This window comes from Lissotriton vulgaris, chromosome 9 (genome assembly GCF_964263255.1).
Source record: "Lissotriton vulgaris chromosome 9, aLisVul1.2, whole genome shotgun sequence".
NCBI lineage: Eukaryota > Metazoa > Chordata > Amphibia > Caudata > Salamandridae > Lissotriton > Lissotriton vulgaris.
Genome location: NC_141697.1, coordinates 1,068,467,529 through 1,068,492,736, shown reverse-complemented (window position 1 = coordinate 1,068,492,736; position 25,208 = coordinate 1,068,467,529). Strand labels below are relative to the sequence as shown.

Genomic DNA, 25,208 nt, shown 5'->3' with positions numbered 1-25,208 from the left:
CTTGACTAGTGTTGCCATTGAGGATACTATACATTTTTCAGTTACTGAAATTGTGCCTTGTTGTTTCAACAATATTCCTTGGCTTTGAGAAAAGAAAGCAGCAAGCACAAAGTGTGATCCCCTACCTAAGCAGGACTTGGCTCTAATCAAATGTGTGAGACTTCTCCCTCTTTTTTTATTTCAAATAATTTTTATTGAAATTTCAAGAACAAGAACATAGATCCACAAACAGAAAATCACTTATTAGCATGACTTGAAATACAGCTACATATGCGATAGTCAAAGTCAAAATAAGCTTTATTCGAATTTTGATTACAAAATCATAAAAGCACATGTTAAAACAATATTAAAAAAAGATCTGTACCAATTTAAAAAACGTTTCGATATTAAAATGCTAATATACAATTCATACGAGCCCCATATATTATTAAGATAATCGCTCTAGACAGTTTGTTTCATTTGGCCAATGTCAGAGTAAAGACGAAGAAGCGTTGTGTATACATATTCAATTCAGAGTATTACAATTTAAATATGTACTATATACATTCATTCAAGTAACATTCCAATAAGGAATGAAAACATACACATACATCATATGGTATTCCGGTAGCTGATGAGTAGCTTTCAAAAGGAAGATACTGCCTTAATTACATATTCAGTCTCTAGTTGTTTTAATTTAAGAAAGGCGCAACTCTACTGCTCCTCAGCCCCAGTTCTTTAATATTGGTATCAGAAGCCTTTCCCTCTGAATCAGGTAAAATTTGCAAAACAAAATACAGTGAATGTTTGATTGGTGGGAGATATCATCACATGGGCAGATTGCCAGGTCCTTTGACCAATCGTTACATTCGGAGAAAGTTATCAGTCTAAAAAATGTATCAGTGCGATAACGGGTCAACAACATACGAGTGTAACAACTTGGATCTAATAAAAAATAAGGGTGGATCCCTTCGCAGATGGTGAGTAGCTGATTTTCCAAAACTGTACATTTACCCTTTTCCGAGAGCCACCTTGTGTTGCCTAGATGTTCCAAGACCAACTTTTTCAGTGTGCTTCTAGGCACTGCTTCCATGCTTGTTGGGGTAACAAAGAATTCTGGGTGCCCAATCTTAAACATCATGTCTTTTACATACTTGATCCATTTTATGTTAGCTACTCCATCTAAGTTAAGGCAGTCTGTGATGATATCTCTATTTAAACTGGTTTCAGGCGTTACCCAGATTTTATGCCATAAGAGTAAAGGGGAGGTTTTGATGGTGTCAGATATATATGATAAACCCACTTCACTGTGGCAGATGTAAGTGGCTGTGGTTTTGGGAACCGCTAATAAGTAACGGATAAAGTGGTTCTCACAACGTTGAATCTGCTCCACCTGTTCAATCCCCCAAATACCTGCCCCGTAGGTAGCGGTAGAGACACATTTAGATTTATAAATTTGTAGAAGTTCTCGTACCGGTCTCCCACCCAATTTCTTTGCAAAATTTATCAATGCTCCTATGGCCCTAGAGAAAGCTAGTTTCCTTGCTGTCACTGCTGCCTGCCATGTTCTCTTCCTATCAAAATTGATTCCTAGGTAGGAGAATCTGTTGGTGCTCTCGATCTTATTCTTGTCGAGAAAGGTCGCTCGAGTGGTCTTTGTCCTGTTTCCGCAGGTCATAGAATAAGTTTTAGAAACATTGACTTTAACCCTCTGGAGATCATATATTCTGCAAATTTAGTTACCGCCCTTTGGAGACCAATCATAGTGTGTGACCTAATTGCGGCGTCATCCACGTACAAAAGGATTGGGGCAGGGATACCCCTGGCAGTTGGGTAGTCAAGCTGAAATTCACTAAGATATTCTCCTATGCTGTTAATATACAGGGTGAAGAGAAGGGGTGCTAAAATGCACCCCTGTCTCACACCTCTCCTTATTTCAAATTTAGCTGAACACTCTCCCTTCCTGCCGTACCGTACCTTAGCACCCGCCCCCCTGTACAATTCCTTGATAAATAAAAGAATCTGTCGATCTACGCCTATGTCACTAAGTATCTCCCATAGCTTTTCATGTTCCACGCAATCAAAAGCGGAACTTAAATCGGCAAGAAAGATTTCCTTTCCTAGCCTGCGTATATTTGGCTATTAACAACGCTAGATTGAGACTGTTTTATTGTTCCTCTCCCTGCCCAGAAACCATACTGTAAATTAGAAATAACATCCATCTCCTCCGCCCACTCTTGTAGCCTATTTAAAATTATCCTACCTACCACCTTCATTAAGGCATCTAATAAAATATGGGGCGATAGCAGGTAGGATCGTTCCTGTCCCCTTTTTTAAAAATTGGGATCACGATGGCTTCTGGCCAAGTTGAAATGAATCAGAGACTGTTAGAACAATTAAACACATTGGTTAACATGGGTGCCCATAGGTCTATTTCAGATTTATAGACGTCAATCGGGACGCCGTCCGGCCCTGGCGCTTTTCCTGGGGCACTTTCCCTAATCGCTCTTATAACCTCCTTACAGTCAAATACAATTCCCAAAGGGAACATGCTAACTGGGCCACTATCGTCAGATGTTCCAGTTAAATTATCATTTTTATTTTCGTAGTCATCTATGTTAACTTTGTCATAAAGACCCATAAAGTGTGTAACCCAGATTTCACCTGGGATGGCTAGATCAATTGAATCTGTATCCTTATCTGATAGGAAAGGAGTGTTAACCGCTTTCTAAAAGGCTGTATTGTCGTTCCTTTGGCATGCTTTATGTAACGTCTACCAAGCTTTCCTTTTTAATTGTTTTTTTCCTGCTACTATAGCAACACGGTAAGATTTTCTAGCAAGCCGTACTAACTCTATTGTTCTGGGCGCTTCATGTAAGGCACGTTTCAACTTAATATATGCCTTAGTGCAAATCTTGTCAAACCATCTATGGGCTTTATTGGTACTGTGGCTATATTCCCTAGTTAATGATTTTCTTATTTCCTCTATTAACTAACTTTTGGAGAAAAGCCTCTGGTTCAATTTTGTCCCATTTAATGGAGTATCCATTTGAACTCATAAGGCTAATAGGGGGATCGTAAGAAACCTTTCCATTCAAGTGATCTTCCACCCCTTTAATTTGTAATCCAAAGGAAATGGGATAGTGATCGCTCCGCAGTGTATTGAGTATTCCCCATGAGGACACGAGTGCCGAATACCTCGATGATAGGAGTGCAAAGTCGATAATCGAGTTGCACCCTCTCCCATTAAAAGTGGGCTGGAAAGGTTTCGGTGGTGAGCATAATTCATTTACATATGATAGGTCAAAATGAAAAATCAAATTGTTCAGCAGGTCCCCTAGTTTTGAGTGGGTGAAGTGGGTGGGAGTGTCCTCCTCATTATCCCCTAGGCCACCGGTGCCAGTCATACTGTATAGGCACACAGTGCAGTTACAATCGCCCACCCATAATAGGACCATGTCTCCGGTCACCTGTTCCTCTAGGCTAAGCAGATCACTCTCATAAGATTGTTTATGGCATTTTCCAATAAAAATATTGGGATGTTATTATAAAAATGTATTAATGCCATATTTTTTGCTCCTCCCCAAATAACTAATAAGATCTGGTAATACTCCATCATGATAAATTTAGCGACTGTAATCCCTCCTGAAGTTGAGACATAGATGCACAGCCCCCCTTTTTTTCTACCCTGCGTACTAATGATGGCTGGTGTATTAAAAGGTTTGATACCCATTTATATGGATTTCTTGAACAGACCACGTTTCCTGGAGGCATAGTATGCTATGATTATTTACTATATCCAGCCATTGTGGGAGGGCTACTTTATCCGAGAGGCCCACGACGTTCCAACATAAAAGTTTTGGCCTCTTAGATGTTGTCCCCACGGCGGATACCCTTTCGGGGTTCCCTTCGTTTGTACCATTTTTCCCTCCCTTCGTAAGTGATGGTCCTACCCTTATTGGGGGGGAAGAACTAGATGCTGATGTGCTTTAGAGTTTTCTAGATATGTTTTTTTTCGGGTATTATAAGCATCTGCGTCTAACCTACATTTGGCCTCCTGTTCTATCTCGTGGCTTTCTACCCCTCCCATCTCCCAATTTCCATTTGGTTGTATCAAAAGTGAGGGGGACACCTCAGAGGGTTGCTCCCCCCTCTTGTTCCTCCCTTGTCAATCATGATCATCCAAACATGATAAAGCTTCATAATGATTGTTCAAGGGTATGCTCCACCTTGGTGTATGACTAACCTGCTGCGTTCTGCCCTGATAGTTTGTAGGGGGTCTGGAAGTGAGTGAACTCGGAGGATAAAAGGCCCCCAATGCATTAATACTGATAGAGTTATACTGTATGGAAATATGTCTGGTTCTTAACAAGATTTCATGTACAAGTCTGGGGTCACTAAAAGTCGGGACTATGCAATCTCCAGGCGAAGTCTTGTTTTCCCTACCCACCCATGCTACCTTTCTTGCCATTTTAAAACAATTAAATAATTCATTGTTTAACCCAGTTTGGTTCCTCAACCAGTGGAGAGACTTAATCCCGAGTTCCCTCCAGGTTTCATACTTCGCTGGCGGTAGTATGGGGGCGTTAGCCAGCACCACCACGTATGGCGTGGCGGCAGGAGGTAAATCAAGATAGTCTACCATGTGGGGATTTTTTAGATTAGTTGGTCCTTTTAAGATAGTAGCAGGACTTCGGGTATCATTGGGGCCACTGGCCTTAACCCCTTCGTTGCGGCGGCTATTCTGCCGCAGCGCTAAGGGGGCGGGGGGCGCGCGGCGCGCCCATGCTGGTGACGTACCCCGCTCCGTCACCAGCCGCGGTCACGCTGTGCTCATGACAGAGCGGTTCCGTCACGTCCCCGACCGCTTAATGGAACGCTCAGCGCAGGCGGGGAATCCGCGCCGCGCAGGCGTGCCGAGCGGGCCGTGATGGAACCGCTCCGTCATCAGCACAGCGCGACTGCGGCTAGTGACGGAGCGGTTCAGTCACCAGCAGGGGAGGGGTTAATTAGAGGGTCTATTGAATCAGTGTGCACTGATGGTGTGCTTCTAGTTGCTGTTGATCTAAGGCCTGATTGCGTAATGTCAGCTAGTGAGGGCATTGCCTTTGCTGTGGGTTAATCAGCTATGGTCTGTAAATTAATAGTAGCTATGTCTTGGATGCCAGACCGCATCAGCCTGTCACTACTTCCTCTGATCGTGAGATGTTTCTCGTTTACTGCCACCTCCAGATTAGTCATTCTGTTAGAAAGAGACTGTAACGCCTCAACCAAGGTACAACGAAGAGTATCTATGCCTTTTGTGAGGCTTTCAATGGCGATTATGTTACGTTCAGATTGTGTTCGCTTTACATGAATGTTTATTGGTCTTACGGATATGTGTTTTAAAGGGAAGTGGTTTCCCTTTAGACTTTTTCCTAGTGGGATGCTCCTTAAATGGACTTATGGGAGTAATACTCGAGTTTATGATGGAATTATTACCCACCACCGAGCTGTCTGGGTTCTTAGAACGTTTATTCGGGGTTTGGGCCTCTTCTTCTAAGAAGCTCACTTCTATGGCCTCTACTGGCGGTTGTATGCATCCATTACGTGCAATGTCCTGCAAATGGATATCTTTTGTAGGGCTATCCAAACAAAGAGTGTGTAGATGCGGTGGGTTCTGAGTCCAGATTACATGTCAATTTCCCCAGAGTCTCTTCTACGGTATTGATCTGTTTTTCTTTGACCCCCATAGCCCCCACAAGGTACAAAAGCAGTGACGATTGGCCCCCTGTTTGTGTCTCTAGGAGGCCCTTTGCGTCAGCTTGGGTCTTCTTTCTTTTACTCATAGTTCTTCCCTTGTGTTATCCTCCCAATATCGCCAATATACGGCTTACTTAGACAAATGAAGCAGAAATACAAAGGATGTACCAGTTCTGGAGCTGATGTTGGGGAATGGGCCCAGCAAAGCCTCCTTCAGGCACCGATGGGCGCGGTCGGACCCGCCCTTGGCCCGGGCTCCCGTTTTGTTGGTTCAGTGGCTCCGCCCCTGTCGCGTTTATGAAGGAGAGGAGACTTGGGGCGGCGAGGGTAGGCAACAACAGGCAGGGTCCGCTCCCAGCAAAGGCCTCCTTAAAGATCTCGCTGTAGAGCAGAGAAGAACCAGGTAAGTCCAAACAGCGTCCCGCGTCGCGGGAGCCCCGCTCCCGTTTTATTGGTTAAGTGGCTCCGCCCCTCTGGCGAGACTGCGCTGCCTTGTAGGTGTTGTAGTAGGCAATGCGCGGTCCGCGGTTATGAAGGAGAGGAGACATGGGGCAGCGAGGGCAGGTAACAACAAGCAGGGTCCGCTCCCAGCAAAGGCCTCCTTAAAGATCGTGGTGTAGAGCAGAGAAGAACCAGGTAAGTCCATACAGTGATAGTAAATGATAATAACAAATAAATAACTAAATAAATAGAAATAGAGAGAAAAACAAAGGGCAAAGGAATTGCAGAACGGCTACGAATTAAAGTGGCATTAGGAATTGTGAACAGATTAATCATGTACAGTTTTAGTTTTTGACATTTTTATGTAGGTTGACCGTAAGGTTGTATGTTAAGCACATAATTGAAGGCGTAAAAGTTTGCATAGGATGTAGTGTAAGGATATCATGATGGAACGTCCAATCTTGTAATATAGTAAGCAGACACAAATCCTATGTACAGACTTAATGTCAAAACAAGTAATTCTCACCAAACCTCCACATTACATTCGCATTTATCATTTTCGGGACAGTGAGGCTAGCGGGAGTTTCGTCATGTGTGAGACAATACCCATGTGGGGGGTAGGCAAGAGGGTTCACAAACGAGGTAGCGATCAAAAGGGGGAATGTCTTATTTCAGGTGTTTGTGTTGTGGTTGTCAACAATAGGTACAATAAAAGGTAAGAGATGGTTTCACAAGGAGTCGTTTGATTCAAGGAGGATCAAACTTGAATGAAAATGCATCAATGAACTTCCACAGCTTCCTATGTGAAGGAAGCCAGGGAGAAGAGTGGAGAGGAATATTATCCGCTCCTCTGAGAAAGGACAGCCATTCCTGCCATTTTCTGAAGGAGACTTCTTTGAAGTTCTTCCAATTAATGAGTAATATTTTGCAAGCTAGTGTGAGCATAAGGTCCAACAGGTAGAGGTCGGTCTCAGACGGTAGTGTTGGGTCTAAAAATCCCAGAAGGATGTAAGAGAATTCCCTGGGAGGGACAATGTTAAATGTTTTGTTTATGCACTTGTAAATATTATCCCAATATGTTTGTAGAATGGGGCAGTGGAAGAGCATGCTAGTTAACCGACATGTACTTTAGAGTTCCAGCATGTAGGGCTCTGCCTGAGGTTAAGTTTGAAGATCCTTTCGGGGTCCAATATGTTCTATTAATTAGCATGTGTTTTGTCTGGGATAATACGGGAGAGATTTTGTTTGTAAAGGGAGTTTTATGTATCTTTCGCCAGTCAAAGGGAATATTTCTAGTGTTCCGATCAGCTTCCCATTTTGCTACATTGATCAGGTGTGAATTATGTGGATTTGGGGTCTGTAGTTTGTAAATTTTAGACACCATGTGGACTGCTTTCAGTAGATGGGATATTCTAGGGAGGATCGAAGGGCTGGAGTGTAGTATTGAGTGTGACATGAGCTGTGCCTTTAGTTTCAGGAATTTATAAAAATCTAAGGGGTCCAGGTCAAACCGTAACGGAAGTTCAGAAAAGGAAGAGGGAAGTGTCCATGTAAAGAGTTCTTTCTCTAGGTTCATGCAATTTTTTGACTAATTTTCCCACAGTAAAATTTCTTTATCTATCTTCAGGAAAAGGTTGTGCCATAGAGAAGCTAAGTTGGATTTGTTGAACTTTACCGCTGATATTGGGTCCAGTCGTAGTAGGGCTCTTTTCGTATTTTTAATAATATATTTAGAATGCCGGATGGTAGAGGTATCCATGGTTAGGATAGCGAACAGAGGGATTCCTTTGATGAGTGCTCTTTCTATGTCCATCCACACTGGGATATAGCCAGGGTCAGTTAACAGCCAGTTGGCACCTTGCTTGCAAAGGTATGCCGTTTGATAGTCCCTAAAATTTGGAAGGCCCAAGCCCCCTTTTTCTTTGGATAGTTGAAGTTTTTTCATGGAAATTCTGGTTCTCTTGCCTTAGGAACGAGTTGAAGATCTTGCCTATCTTAGACAAGAACTCATTAGAGAGTGTCATAGGTAGCATACTGGCCATATAGTTAACTAATGGCGTGATCATATTTTTTATTGTCTCTGCTCTTCACCACCAGGATGAAAATTTCGGTGACTAACCGTCTAGTAGCGTAGAGATTTTTATGAGAAGGGCATGCTCATTGACCTGTAGGGTGGTGAGTAAGTCTCTGGTGAAGTCCAAGCCTAGATATTTGATACAATTTGGTTGCCATGTTAGGCCCGAATTGCCAATTATTTATTTGCTGCCGATATTTTTAAGCAACTTTATCTTAGTCTTGTCCTTATTGAGCCACGACCCTGATACTGTGGAACAGTCAGCAATTGAGGACATCAGGGCTGTTATCACAGACTCAAAAAACAAGGGAGGGTTTTGACTCCTAAACTCAGCAGGCTGAGCCAAAATGAACCTTAACGAAACTACACAATTGCCAAAGCTGAGAGACTGATTCTATACAACTCCATTATAAAAAAGCATACATGAAAAAATAGCATGGACGCTGGCTTTATAAATTGCACCATTTTTGCTTTTAATTGTTCAAGAATTATTTTAGTTTTTTGTTATTTTTCTTTTGTGCACAGAAATACAAAAACATGAAAAAATATATATATACAATTATATACAAACATGTAACAAACAGTTAGGTATGTACAGTGATTCAGACAACCTCGCAAACAACACATTCATGGCCAACCATTCATCCTATGCCACATTCATACTGGTCCCAGTGTCAAAGAAAACTTTTTGATGTAAACGAAAACGATCTCAGTTGTTGTGTTTTTACAGTTTGTTAATCCGGGTTTGGAAAGAAGTAAAAAAAAAAAGATCGTAGTGCAAACTCCAACCGGTTGAAGGGGAAGGAGCGGACAACTGTCTGAATCTTTGTAGTCCCGGCGTGGAGCACGGCCACGCGGTTTTTTGGCGCCCAAATCAATCAAACGGACGGATCCCACTCGTCCAAGGAAACCACTTGCAACAAGCACTCACTGCAGCTCAGTACCCTCCGCTCCACCAAATCGGAACATCCCTGATTGTACTCACGGTTGGAGCCATGACCCAACAGTAGAGAGTTACTTTTTGGTCCTGAGGAGAACCCTGGCACTCACAGGGTTCGAAACGCGTCGACCGACCCGGTCCAGTGTCTTCTGTGTGAATTAACACTGGAATTGATTTGTCAATGCACTACGATCTTTTTTTTTTTTTTGACTTCTTTCCAAACACGGATTAACAAACTGTAAAAACTGTAAAAACACAACAACTGAGATAGTTTTCGTTTACATCAAAAAGTTTTCTTTGACACTGGGACCAGTATGAATGCGGCATAGGATGAATGGTTGGCCATGAATGTGTTGTTTGCGAGGTTGTCTGAATCACTGTACATACCTAACTGTTTGTTACATGTTTGTATATAATTGTATATATATATTTTTTCATGTTTTTGTATTTCCGTGCACAAAAGAAAAATAACAAAAAACTAAAATAATTCTTGAACAATTAAAAGCAAAAAAGGTGCAATTTATAAAGCCAGCGTCCATGCTATTTTTTCATGTATGCTTTTTTATAATGGAGTTGTATAGAATCAGTCTCTCAGCTTTGGCAATTGTGTAGTTTCGTTAAAGTTATCACAGACTCAGCATTTTCGGAGATAACTAATACATCATCAGAGTTATTTTAATCGTATTGTTGTTGAAACGTATACCTGTGATGTCATTGTTGTTCCGTAAGTGATAAAGGAATGGTTCTATAGCTAGTAGGAATAAGGGAGGTGAGAGTGGGCACCCAGCCTAGTTCCCTGCTCCAGGTTAAAAGAAGTTGCTCTTACTCTGGCTGATGGGTTAAAATACAGTGCCATCACCATTCGAATAAAATTGTCTCCCAGAGTACATTTTTCAAATGTCGCTGAGATAGGACCCATCTATTTTATCGAAAGCCTTTTAGGCGTCTAAAGTGATTGCCACTGTGGGGGAGTTTGTTAGTTTGGCTTACTCAAGGGCATGGCGTAAAATCTGTGTATTTTCACTCAAAAGTCTGTTTTTCAGAAATCCCACTTGTGATGGGTGGATAAGCTTGGATTTGAATTTTTGAAGACGCTTAGCAAGTATCATAGGATACATTTTGCAGTCAATGTTCATCAGGGACACAGGCCTGTAATTCTTCGGTAATGTTGGGTCCTTCCATCTTTGGGTAGCACCGCTATGATAGCTTCTGCTAGTGTACCGATTATCTGGCCCGATTCACTAAATTGGCTGAACATGTTTAGAGGAGGGAGTAGCAAATGCCTTGTAGAATTTTGCATTGAACCCGTCAGGGCCAGGAGCTTTCCCTAATTTGAGGGATTTTATCGTATCCTCAATTTCTTTAGCTTTTTTTGGCCATTAATTACTTCCTTGTCCTGTTACGAGAGAGCCGGTAGATTACAGTTGCTTAAAAATTCACGAGCGATGGCAGTGCTTAGGTCATGGTTTTTACTGTACTGTATAAGTTCTTAAATATTTCCGCTCTTTTGTCAGGATCAGAGTGGGCTTCACTCTTTGGGTCTAATAGGGACTTAATCATATTTTTTTTTAATTTTAAGTATGAAGCTAAGCTCTTTCCAGCTTTGTTGGATTGGCAGAGCCTAATGCTCTTTTGTTTGGTATTCCAAATCCCTGCTCTATTACTCAGTAATTTATTATACTCATATTTCTTTTTCACCAATTCATTTAGGAGAGAGGCAATGTGTTTCCCTTCTAGTGTTGATATCTCTTTTTCTAATTTTTGGAGATTGCTATTGGCCTCCCTGTTGATGGAGGGCCTAATTTTGATGATCCCACCAGTTAGAGTACTTTTTAGTGCCTCCCATCTCGTGAGGTCCGAGGTGTCTCCAATTTTATTTTCAGTGAGGTAGTTCTGGACCAAACACTCAATGCTTTGCCTGTTTGAGTCCTCATTGGTGAATCTCCATAAGATTGTCTTTTGGAAGGAGTCAGGTCAAAAATGGATAGGCTGATATAGGAGTCGTCAGAGATCACTCTTGGCTCAATGGAAGTTTGATCTATTCTGCTGCCAGAAGTGAGTAGATAGTCAATGCGTGAATAAGAGTAATAGGGAGATGAATAAATGGTGTACTCCCTACCTGTGGGATTCTGTAATCTCCAAGTATCAATCACTCTTGGCTCAATGGAAGTTTGCTCTATTCAGTTTCCAGCGTTGCCTCCTCCATCTTTTTAGTTTGAACCTCCAGCATGGTTGTCGCAGGAGTTGTGTATGTGCACCTCTGTGAACAGAGTGCAGTTATAATTAGAGGTGGCTATCACCACACCTTCACCTACAGCATTTTTAATAGTAGTGCAGCTGCTGTGTAGGACTGAGTGTCTTATTGATAAGTGTTTCAAATGGGATAGAAGAAGCCTCCCGTCCTCAACCAATAGACTCTTTTTAAAGTTAGAGGGTTTAGTATGCCTCTAGATTAACCTGAGACAACATAAGGAGGAACACATGCGGCACAGCAGCTACAAAAAGCTGTGCAAAGTGCACATAGGCGCAAGGTTAAAAAGTGCACACTTATTATTAAACAACAAGACAGACATTTTGGGAGAGAGAACTATTCCCTAATAAATAGAAATAGAGAAGGATGAATGAGGGTAGTTTTGTGCTCACTGGGACAAAATGTGCAGTGAGAGCACAGAAATCCTTTGTAATAATAACCTGTAATTCAGAACCTACCTTTACTGATTGTGCAAAGCGCATGCCAATGGCCACCAGCACATTTTCACATTAGAGGCAGCTGTTTGACAACAGCTGGAAATAACCCTCCATGTCCGTGCTTTGTTGATCGTTGTCACAGAGAATTTATATACACTTGGGTCCTGGGGCAGAAAGGAGACTGCTGTTTTCAAGTTCCAATTCTCACAGTGGATATCAATTGTAAGACGATTCCTGTCCAGCCCTCAGATGCACTTCTCGCAAACTGATTTTTTTGTTTATACTGGTAAAGAATAGAAAAACTGGACCACCAATAAGAACTCTTTTCAACGTTCACTTTTTTTGGTTTGTCAGTGCTGAGCACCAGACCACTTTCAAAATAGGCAAAGATACCTTTAAGAAACACTGTGCAACCCTTATGGGTCTCTCTCTTTAACCACTTGGCTGCTAGGCGTATTCCCCCCCACTGTGCTGGAAATTGCCATTTTAGTGGCACCATGACGAGCTCAGCTCGTCATCAGCACACGACACCCGTGGGTGATGACGAGCTGAGCTCGTCATAAGCATCGAAGGGGTTAAGTGGTTAGGAAGCGTAGTCAACTCTCATCAAATCTGTGACTGTTCTTCCTCAGCTTGCAAGATGGATTACATAAAGACACAATACTTTCATTATATTTTAGTAAGATATAAGAAAGAGATGCAGATTTGTAGTTTCTACATTTGAAGTGGCAGAGTAAAATGGATTGCTCGCACAGTCATAAAACCACTGAAAATGTAAATAACATTTCATTGGAAACAAATAAGAAACCCACCAGAATTCACCCCCCTTATCTTATATTTCTATATCCTCCTCCCATTTTCCTTTCCACCTGTACTATTGTGCTCCCGACCATGTTCTCCCCAAATACCCCCCTCATGCCTTGTGATCCTGCTCTCTCCAGACATGGCCCCAACTCAAAGATCATGTTATACCCGTCTAATCTTTCCAAAAGCGCCAAGAAAAATGTCCAACATAAATTATTGATACGTCACCCTGAAACACTGGTCGTGGTTTTCTACCACAGCCTGTTCTCTCCAATGAAAACAAACTTTATTATCTACTCCACACGCCCTACTAAATGGAAAAACACTTTCTTTCTCCATCTTCCTATCACTAAATCATGCAAAATTCCCTACGGATTCAAACTATCAACAACACTACAGTGAAATTGACATTTCCATATTTAAAACCTGTAACATTCTTATTCAAAAATCTGAATACCACCTCAGCATTATCGACAACCATTTCAGTACCTTGTCCTACCAACTCTCCCAACCAGCTCCTAACCCTTCTGTAACCCAACTGCCTGAAGCCCATTTATCATCTCCCTTCACCCTGGCCCTCCTTCCCCTACCCTTCGCAACTTCACTCAACGTTTCTTATGAGGACCCACACCTCTGAGGAGGACTGTCACTCCTTAATCCCTCAAGATCATTTCATCTTTCCCCTAATCAGACCTTTGTCTACCCCCCCTACCATCTTCTCTGAGTCTCCCTTTGAGTCTTATCCTATTCTCTTACCCCTCCCCGGGACTCCCCCTGCACGCTCCTCTTTGTCCAAACCTTCGTCCCCTCATCTATGCCTAACATTGATCTCTCTCCTCCTACCCCTACCACCTTACCTGACTCTCCCCTTAACTCCCTACCTACTCTCTCACCCCTGCTGGGGATACCCTCAGCACTCTCCGCTGTGTCTCATTCTCTGACATCTCATCTTACCATTGATCGACTCCCTCCTGACCCTTCCATCTTTCCAAAGTCTCCCACTAACTCTTCCCCAACTTGCATGCCTCCCCTTGAAACTTCCTTAGCACAGTCCTATAGGTCTTATGCTCCTACTCCTACTCCTTCTTGCGGCTGATCCCCATCAGCCCCGATTAGCCTCCCTGTCCCTCCCTCTTACCCTACACCTACTCACTGGCCCCCTCCCCCGGTATCTCCTACCGTTCTCTCCTCTACGTCTAATCCTCCCTCTCCAAATATTATCCTTCTCACTCAAACAAAAGTGATTGATCCCTGTAACCCTCACTCTCTCTTGCTCTCTCCTACAACAATTCCTGACTCTTCCACTGACCAGTCTCTCTCTACGCAGAACCCTTTCTTCAACAGTCTGAACATGCTTCAAACCCCCTTCTATGGCCCTTCTCCCCCGCCCCTTGTGAAACTGCCTCCCTCTGTCAACAAGGACCCCACCTCATCCCCTTCCTCCTCCTCAACGAGCCGCCCCTCAATCTTATAGTACAGGCACTAAACAGCATAGAAGACAAACGTCTGCTATTACCATTGAACTAACAAGACTCAGAGGGGATATCAACACCCTAAACCCCAGAACCCATCCTAAACATGCTGATGCCTGTCACTCTTACGACCATAACTTTTCCTAACACACCCAATGGCTGACTACTCCCCTCACTGTGCTGTTAGCTGCCTCTCCACTTCTGACCTTATTAACCTATGTAACTCCTACCTACCTAAGCCCCTGTTAACGGATATCCTCCCCCCTTACTCCAGCATCTCAGTCATTGTGTGCGTCAACAGAATCCCCTCTACACCCATTTCACTTAGACCCCCAGCTCAACTCACCACTGTCCAATCTCTCATTCCTGCTAAGGATAACCACAATCCCCTTTCTTGTATGCTTGTTAACGGCAAATCGGCAGTCCTCCATGCTAGTAAAATATCAGAAACCATCCTCAGCGAGGTTATTGGCATCGCCTTCCTCACCGAAACCTGGCTCAATGACCACTCTACAGCTATGCTTGACCTACTCACTCCCCCCGGTTACTCAATCAATAGGCAGGACAGGCTTAACAGAAAAGGGGTGGACTAGCCATAATCTATAAAGATTCATTGAAACTCTCCCTTTTAAAGACTAAGGAGCACTTGACATTTGAATACCTTGGTGTTGAACTCACTGTCAAGGGCTCTCCTCCTATTAGACTACATAACTGCTACCACCCTCCAGGTGATCCTCTCCATTTCGCAGATACATTTTCAGATCTTATCACTCACGCCTCCCTCGCTGCCTCGAAATTTCTCTTTTTAGGAGACTTCAATATCCACTGGACTAATGCAGTGGATCCCACTGTCATGCACCTCCTCAACCTTCTGGAGATAAATGACCTTAAACAACTATGCCATAAACCAACCCATAACAAAGGGGCCACACACAACGCTATCATCTCCAACAATGACTTAGCCTCACTTTCCAACATCATGCCCACCGACTGGTCCGACCATCACCTTATTCTGTTTAAGATAGCAACCACTGCCCTACTCCCTCCAGCAGCTAATAAAAACCCATGAAGTAGACCAGAAACTTTAAACAAGTCCACCCACGTGAACTTGAGACTAAACTCCAAGCTCAACTTCATCTCACCCCTCTCTCCCAAAATGCTAATGAGCTCATTGAACACTTTAATAAGACCATTAGTGATGTCCTTAACCAAGTCGCCCCTCTTAAACTGAAGCAACAAAGAAAAATCCAATACAAATCATGGTTCAATCCTGAACTCAACAATGAAAGAAGACAACTTAGACTCTCAAAAAGAAAATTGAGACAACACCCTTCACCCTCCCATCTGGCCTGATGGAGAAAGTATTCGCACGTGAAGCGACTTGCTTGTATTCATGAACCTCGAATAACGTTAATGAATTAATCAACCTGTTTGTTTTACTAATATCACATTTTACATAAACATTTGGGTGTCCGAGAGAAGCTTGCTTATGTGTTTTACTAACTGTAATACGCTTGCATCTAAGATGGCTGCTGATACGCGAGGGTTTCTACTGCGCATGCGTCTGTCATACTCACGTGACATGACGTATTCTTTGCTTTGGAGGGAATCTGTCGCTTCTGCGCACTAGTATTAATATGGCTGCTCTATGTTTTCACATGCAAGAAGCTTGCACTGCTGCTTTTGCTAAGCTGTTTGTTTTGCCTAATCCTAATGCTATAGTTAGAAATAAAATAATGGGTATAGAGTAGAGATGCATGGTATACAGTGTATTCATTTATTCTGTGTTCTAAAATTGTTTCTCTTCTACTTTTCATGTATCGTAATCTTTGGGCCTGGGAGGTGTTATCACTCCATCTTGAAAAATCAATCTGAGAATGTCAAAACTCCAGAGGGAGCTGAAGTCATTTGTCATTGAATCTGAGCCAAGGACAGTCTCAGCCAAGTTGCACCTGGGAAGATCTACTAATGACCCCACGAGAGGAAGACCAAATAATACCAATGTTAATACAATGTATTTACCAATAGAACATTCATTGTTAGGTGGAATAATAATGTCATGTGAAAATAAATTGATGGGCGGGAATGTAAAATTAATATTCAACACTGAGGTATCAGAATTTGGTGTGGTGTGAGGACCTCTCATCACTCTTTGACCAATCAAAATTGGGGATCCTTACACTTGCAACACTGGGGGTGGTACACTGACCTGGAAAATAGTATAACTAGGGTAGGCTTAGTTAGTTAATTTGTCCGACTTGTACGAATAGCTGACCTGTCACTGACCCAACGCACTCAATAGGTGACTAAGAGCAGAGGGCAGCGGAGCACTCTGTCAGAAGATTCGATAACCCAATCGGGGTTCCGGGAAGCTGAGGTGCTGGTGAAGCACTTTGTTGGTGAATTTGATAACCCAATCGGGCTTCGGGCTGTTAGTTGCAGAGAGGGAGTAGCGCAGGCCTTGCAACTGAACTGCGGGTGCTGGTCTTAACCTTTGGTGGTCCTGTCCTGATCCAAATCTGGTTTTCCTGTCCTGATTCTGATCTGCACCTGCTGGCAACTGCAACGTTTGGGGTTTCTGTCTTTCAAACGGACCCTTGGCCAGGGTTGGTCTTCACACCATTTTAGGTAAATATAAATCTGTGTGGGTTTGTCATCGTGTATCTTGTTCCTTCTCTTTACCCTCCCTATACGTGAAAGCTTTGATTATATATATATGTTCCTTTTTCTTACCCGCCCTATGGTTAAATCTTTTAAGAAAATTCTTGAATAACATGTTCCTTTTTTTTCTTGCCCTTCCTTTTAGTAAATGATCAATTTGTTTTAGATTTTATAGTGTGTTCCATTTTTCTTACCTTCCCTATAGTTGAATGATAAAACCGTTTTACACAGCTTGTTCCTTTTTTCTTAACCTCCCTTTAAATTGACTGCTCAAATCGTTTGATTATATAGCATGTTCCCTTTTCTTACCTTCCCTTATTCGTAAATGAATAGTATAATATATCTTTTGCATAATTCTACATTAATTCTGATTTTCATTATTGAGAGTCTTTTTGTTTTTAATCTCTGGATCATGACCATTTATGAAATTTAGATAAAGAGTTTAAACCTTCCAGAGTCTGTGGTTATTATATGAAAGCAAATGCTAATGTTTATCGAACTATCTTTAAAACTAACTCCCTGATCCAATAGGTTACAGGTACCAGTGACAAAGATTGGTAAGTCAATGGTATATGACTTAATAGGTAAAAATATCTGATAGTAGAGCGAAGTTTTTCCTGATTAAGTAAATGAGTTAATGATTATGGGCCCAGGTAAGTATGGTAAAATTATAGTCGGGTGACCTGCGCGCTCTATCAGGCCCTCCTCAGAGCTGCTCGATCTACTTATAAAAAGCACATTTTCAATGAAAAGGCATCTTTCTTTTGAGCTCCACTTGATCATGCTAAAAACAGGCCCAGGGAGTTGTTTAACATTATCAGAAAACAAACGTTATCTGCCGACAGCCTCAACTGAAAAATTTGAAGAAATTGCCTACTTCCTCCCTGATAAAATTGATCAGCCTTACCCAGCCTACAATATGCCTTAGGCGTTACCATTAACACACTCCCTTGTTCTGTTCCGTCTCTAGCGCCAAATCCTCCCTCTCACCTACCCAACCCAACTTTGCCTGATGTCCTCCTTTCCAACTTACAACTGAAAAATAATGCCACCTGGTATGATTTTCGTCCTATGAACGAGCTTGAAGTCTTTAACATCATTGGTAAACTAAAGCTAACCTCGCACACCAAAGAACAACTCCCTTCTAACCTAGTTCATAATCTAAACCACATCATTGCCCCTTGTTGGACTAAAATCATCAACACCTCCCTTACCACTAGTTGTGTGCCCGACTCCCTTCATCTCTGACAAATCACTCCCATTCTTAAAAACCTTCTGCTGGCCCCAATGATCCTAACAATCTCCGCCCCATCTCTAACCTCTCACTCCATGCCAAAGCCCTTGAAAAATGTGCATTACTTCAACTTGACAATCACAAAAGTATTTTCAACTTACTTGACTCCTTTCAGTCCGGTTTCAGGAAAGGCCGCAGTACAGAATCCGCCATGGTGAACATTGTGGATGATATCCGCAGCTCCCTAGACAATGGAGAAACTTGCCTGCTTATTCTCCTTGACCTCTCTGCTGCTTTCGATACTGTCAACCATTCTTCCTTACTTAACTCGCTTAAAGCTAGCTTTGGCCTTAATGGGTCTGGCCTCAAACGGTTCTCCTCTTTCCTCCACCACAGAACACAACAAATAAAAATCAACGCCTGCCTTTCCAATCCTTCCCCTGTCTCCCTAGGTGTCCCCCAGGGCTCAGTTCTCCCCCCCACTCTCTTTAACCTCTTAATGGAACCCCTTACCCTCATTTTGAAACAAGCTGAAATTAACTACCACCTCTATGCTGATGACACCCAACTCTACTAGATTAAATCTCATTCCGATGCACTTCATTTAAACAATATACGGAGCAAAATCCAATCCTGGTTCTACTCCAACCATCTCAAACACCAATAAAACTGAAATAATTATTTTCTCTCCCAAAAACAACTGTCTCCAAATCCAAGTCTGGATCACGGACCAGCATGCCCTAAATTGTCGGCTCCCCCTGTCAGACTCGGCGAAATCCCTAGGTCCACTCTTGATAAAAATATGTCTCTCAAAGACCACATAAAAATCTCGGCCAAAGGAGCACTCTTTAAACTCCGGCACCTTAAGAAAATCAAACCCTTCCTTCCTCCAGACGATTTCAAATGGGTTATCCAATTTTCTAGTCCTCTCTAAACTGGACTACGGCAACGCTATCCTCATCAGAACCCTTAAAGTACACCTAACCCCCCTTAGAGCTGTGCTAACCTTGGCTGCCAGGCTCATCACTGACTTTAAACGGTTTGACCACATCACACCGGCCCTTAAATCCTTAAACTGGCTACCCATTGAAGGTAGATGATTTTATAAGACTGCCACACACAGAGCTTTTCACCAACAATCCTCGCTATACCCAACTAACAGACTCAATAAAGTGGGCTGCTCCAGACTGACAAGAAGCACCAATGCTCTCCTCCAAGTCCCTCGCTACTCAAAAAGAAAAACATCCAATCTTGCTCCTTCTCTGGAAATGCCCCGAACATCTGGAATGATCTCCCAAGGGACCTGAGCTGAAACCCATCCAACCTCAGCTTTAAAAATACCTAAAACATCACCTCCACGACAAATTTTGGGGTCCATAAATCACTCCTAAAACCTTGCTTTCTGTTTCCTCTACACTGGTTATCTTTCTGTTCTTCCCAGTCCTCTCTTCACCCTCCTTTTTTACATTTTATTCCTGTCTACCCTTAGCCTACCCACTTTTGCTTGTCACATACCCTTCTCCTTCCCTTACCCCCTACCCAACAATTTGTTCTTCCCTGTTGATTCTCTCCTCTCTGCCCTGATTTGTTCCACCATCTTATTTTCAGTCTTATACAACTTGTCAATTACCCAGATGTTGTCCCCCTTAGCTTAATGGGATAGGTACTCGCTTGCTTTGATTACCCCGAATACTTGATTTCCTTCATTGCTTCTACTCATGTCAAAAGCGTATTGCCCCTTTTTAACTTAATTGTATATGTACTTACTCGTTTTATTTTTTTACCCTGAACAATTGCTTTTCTTGACTGCTTCTTCTCATGTAAAGCGCTCTGATACCTCCGGGTCCAGCCAGCGCTACATAAAACCTTTCAAATAAATAAAACGTGTCAAATAAATAATGCTTTCAATTTGTTTCCAGTTCGACCTATTGGAATATAGGACTGGTTTCGAGGCCTGCACTTCCATGGGTAATCTAGAACGTGTCTGCTCACAAAAAGTAAACCTAATGCCCCTAAACTGTGAAAGATTGGTAATGTAACTCATTCAGTAAAACACAACTGCTCGTAGGAATCAGAAGAGGTGACGATTGTGATTATTATACAGAATTTGTTAATCAGCACTTAACTTAAAAACACGGAATTCCACCTTCTGTGACAATGTCATTAAGAACAAAGGTCACTTTGCCTACAAACAACAGCTTGTCTAACTGGTGATGAACAGGTTCAAACCAGAAAAGGGACGTTCCTGCAATGGCAGGTGAATTTACAGAGGTCAAAGTACAAAAAGTCATTTTACAACAGCAAGGACTCCATAAAGCGCGCACAGTAAATGATTAACAGTTTTCTCTAAAACATGGCAAAATATCGGGTGACCAGACGTCCCAGATTTGCCCGGACAGTCCCAGTGTCCCGACATTTTCTCCTAAAGCAATATATGCCTCGGTTTTTAACGGAGGTTCTGCTGAGCTTGCACATTTATCACAGGGCTGTTCAGTTTCACTTTTCAAAACGCCCTCTTAGAAACCGCGGACACAAGTCCTTTAGACTCTCCTGTTGTGCTGCCTGTCTCAAGCAGCAACGAAGGATTTACCGAGGTGTGAATCAGGGCTGCAGAGCCCTTACCTCAAGGCCAGACCCACCAGCAGACGGACACTGGAACTCCTCACAGAAATATAATGCCCTGAGCCCTAATCGGACATTTAGTTCTATTTCTCTATCTGTGTCCGTCCCGGTTTTATGTTCTGAAAATCTACTCAACCTAGCAAAATGTATAAAACACAGGGGCCTTGTCCACAGGAATGGCACAGTGGTGATTATGGCACAACCTAAAGAGTGCCAACAATCTACAGACAACATTCCACTGAGTGGCGACTTCAGGTAATAAGATAGACCTATATAAGCTGCAGCTGATAGCATTATGCTAAACAAGCTTAGGCAATGCCAAAAGGTTTGGCTTTAAAGTAATATTGAATGGTAATGTAAAGTATTACAAGTAAATGCATTTGGAATAGATATGTATGTGTTTGGAAGCAAAGAGCTGTATAATATTTGTGTAGTTTAAAAGGTCAGGTGACAGTTGCACTGTCAAGGAGACCTAAAGGTCCATGTAGATAATAACTGCCCTACTCTCATCTGTGCTGCTGCTGCTGCTGGGTAAAATTACATTAATTATCTAGTGATCTAAGAGACTGTAGCTGCATTACAATGTCATGTGTGTGCCAGGAAAGTTTAAGCTTACGTGGCTAGATAAACAAAATGATCACAGCTGTGTAGAGTGCAAGCACTTTTTTGTGGAATCACCTAACTTCTGTCCAATCACAAGTACTCCTAGGTTCCAACAGATGGGAAGAGTCAAAGCCTCTCTCTAGTGCTGCACACGTGATTGTCTGGCTACAGCTGCACTGTCAAGCTGGGTCTTAAAAAGGGATGTACCCATTTCATATATCCCAACTCCCACAGAGGGCATCTGCCTCCTCTGATTCAACTTCACACTCCCAGTAGACCAAATTCCATTAATCAATTACAATAGTCACCCTCGCGACAAAATAAACCTTAACATATCTCCAAAAATGACTTCACCTAATTGATTACCACGTGCTGAACTAGCCGAAACATACAACTTCATTCAGTGCAGGCAATGAGGGGAATCCAGACAGATCCAGGAACTATCTGAATCAGTGATCCAGGCTGGCCCCAGTGAAATATTCTGAATTTGTCCTGGTTTAATTTGTTGACACCAGGATACATTCAGCAGCAGGTGCACCATGTCTGCCTTCCATTCGATTAGTGTAAACAAGGGAACCTGCAAGGTAGGAAGGACCCGGGGTATCAACTAGTTATGAAAAGCAATACAATTCAATTAACAATAAATATAGACCAGCATCAGTACAATATTGTATTAATGATATCCAGCCGGACAATTGATTTAATGGATCAAGGCAATAAGTAGTGATCAAACACAAAGTGATCGATTGGGACACAGTTCTGTATCCTACAAGAACAAACAAAAGACATTCACAAATGAACACACATTTTTCAGGCAAAAAAAGGAAAAGCTTTTCGTCAATACAAATAATCTGGGCAAGCTTTTTAAGTCAACAGCTTTTGCACTAGTTTTACCAAATCAGTTTAAAGTGCAAGCCTTTTAAAATGTCGACGACGTTTCGATCCATAACTAGATACTTGGATCTCACAGGGACAGTAGGAACGGGTTTTCGCCAGAGACCATGTACGTGTTGTATGACGGCAGAAACACTAGGTGTATACGGCTCAACATGAGAATATTGCAACAGCTAGGCACTCGTGCATTTGAAACAAATGCCTTTAGAGGTGTCTGGACCAATATAACTGTCAGGTCGCATTTACATGTACAGCTGAGTAGCTCTCAGAGACACACTGGGGTTATCTGGTACACTCAGGCACACAAGATCACACACATTATTAAGACAGATGGCTTACACACACACACACTTGGCACAGTTAGGTCACACATCCTGGGGCTGGTGCATCAAAAACCCTTTACTGAGCAGTCTGGTCAAAAACAAGAGTGCCAGCAGGGTGACAAACTCGCATTTGCAGAGCTACGATCTATACATTAAGAACACGAACTCACTGATATGGGATGCAGTTTAACACAGAATCGCAGAAAATGCATACACAACGTCTACAGAGTGAAAGGCACGCCGTCAGACAATCACAAATGTGCACAGAAGGTACCAGGGCAAAAGATCCCACGCGCGCACACTTTTTGTACGTGTACATCCCGCAAGCTGAGCTCTTAAGGACACAGTGTGTGCAAGCTGGGCTCTGGTGCTCGCAATATTCAAGACATTGTCTTGGCTCGGTCGGGAGCTGAGCTTGCACGGTCTACTCAGACGGAGCTTTTTCTTACCTGGTTACTGCTCAAAAAACACCTCCTTGCTGCTAAGTTACGGGCAACTTTTCCTGCCTGACCTGCCATGGAAGTCGCCATCTTCAACCGGAAGTGAGCTATGCCAAATGTCAGAACAGACAGCTCGAGCAGCGAGAACGTGGCGTGCGAGACGTGCCTGGGGACTGGAGGCGGAGCGCTGGAGGGCTGGACTGGTGCTTCGAGGATCCATTCACTCTTTGTCGTTGAGGTCCTGAGTTAGAATTGCCTTTTGCAGAAGCAGCTCGAGCAAGGCTGTGTTGACTGCATTTCGTTTTAAACTATTGTTTTTTTAGTTTTGGCTCGCATAAAGGGCTACAGTTAATAAAGTTAATTAAACGGCCGAAAGTATTAAAGTTCCAAATCTGCCTATGGTGGACGGAGCCTGCGCTGCAGCCTCGTACCGTGCACCTAATTGAAAACAAATATTAACTTAGGCTTCAAAAATAAAGCCAGTCTCACGAGGAACTACAGTTTCTATTTTCTATTTAGGTTCTGTAGTAGAACCGGACCCATGACGAGTGAAGGGAACAGATTTTCAGGCCAAATAATAGGGAAGGTCATTCATTGACAGAAAAATAGGACTAGTTGTATTCACTGCCCATACCCGTGATTTTTGAAGGACTACAGTGAAAACATGAGGATATATATTTATATTAGAGGTGGGCGAGTTTTTGAAAGCACGAGCAGGCTCAAACCTATCTTAGTTCGAGGTCCCGTTGGAACTTCCTTCGAGGGAAGCTTTAGTGTGGGTTATGTCTGGTACTCTCTCTCATAATACATGTAAATAGACCCGAGCCAGCCGGGAGACTCCCGATGTTTAAAGCCAAAAATTATTTTCTTTTGGCTGCCTCTAAATTGCATTTCCTTCAATAGAAGTCAAAGAAAAAAATACGTTCTCCCATTTTTTTTTTCTTTTCATTTCTCATTTCCCCTTAAAAAATGTTGGCATATGTGCCCTCATGCACAAATATTTAAAAACAAAGCATTAACATTTCAGGTAAACAGGTAGAGGTGGGCAAGCCAACAAATTAACATGGAAAGCCAAGCCAAGCATCTTGCTCAGATCTTAGAGCCCATGCACGTTTCAAGCCCTGAAAATGTTTGCTATGTAAATCATAGACCAAACATGATTAAGTCTCTTCAATTTCCAAAAAGTTTAATCCTGTCATAGTCCGTTAGAAAACTGTTTATTATAAGGACTAACCTGTTAAATCCAGCCAGTGGGGATGATGGTGTGAAGACAGTCCGACCACTCCCCTCAATGTACCACCAGAAGAACAGATTCACTGCTCTTCAGGATGCGCACCCTCAGGAAGCGCACCCAAGTGTGTGTATGGGGGGGGGGGGACAAAGAAACAACAGCCTACTGGCTCTCGGCAGTGAGGATTGATCTCCCTTGCTGTGTCACCTGGATACATCTCACGGATCAGCTTGTGAGAAGAGACAACTTCACTGGTGTGAACTGTAGTCAGTAGAAAGCTAGGGAGATAGGGGGAACAGTATAAGGAGGGTGCTCTTACGCGCATCCTCTTCGACCCACACTCATCTGCCACATTCACTGTGATGAAGCGAGATTTAGAAATTAAATACGTTTACACTCGCAAAGTTAAACTTCCATAATTAAATAATTATATTAATGAGTTTTTGCACATTTTTGTATTAATCAACCTAGTTTTAAAATGCATTCACGAACATGTGGGTTTAACATTATGTGCTTTTTGCTGCACATGCAAGTACGTTACAAAATAATAAACTAACTTTGTCTATTTGTGTTGTCAAACATTAAGTGCGGCTGTTTAAATAATGGCATGTGCTTATTTTTAGATGTGGTTTTGTCTATGTTGTGTCTTTTATGTGGCAAAGGCTCGTGGAGAATCCTGAGGCTCATGTGAAGAAGGTCTTTATAATCGCTGCTTAATTGTGCTTAAAGCTAGATAACATAAACTAATGGGTTAACATTAGTAGAGGGGGTGGGTAACAGAATGACTTTCATTACTTAAATTAATTAATGTGTTGTGTTTCTTTGCATACTAGTTCTTGAAAAGAGGCCTGAGGCCTAGCTTTTAAATGGATGTTTGGAATCCTGTCGTGATGAGCCGAGCACAGCAAAAGAATGAAAAGTTTGTCACATTCATAATCATCAGTAAACAAATAAGATGAACTGTGCAAGATGTGCTCCGTGTTGAATAATTTCCAAGGACAGGAACCGACGGAATTGCCAAGCTGAGGAAGCAGCGAACTGTTATTTAATAAGTTGTTGC

The 25,208-nt window shown here is 42.5% G+C and overlaps 1 protein-coding gene across 1 annotated transcript in view; it reads right to left on the bottom strand.

The window, feature by feature from the left end:
• Window positions 1-23,238, bottom strand: part of SUCLG2 (succinate-CoA ligase GDP-forming subunit beta) — a 420,935-nt gene extending 397,697 nt beyond the window's left edge. Inside the window, exon 1 of the mRNA XM_086939039.1 lies at window positions 22,927-23,238. Within this exon, the coding sequence (XP_086795165.1) occupies window positions 22,927-23,007 (81 nt within the window). The 5' untranslated portion in view covers window positions 23,008-23,238. The remainder of the gene's footprint in view (window positions 1-22,926) is intronic.
• Between the last annotated feature and the right edge of the window lie 1,970 nt (window positions 23,239-25,208).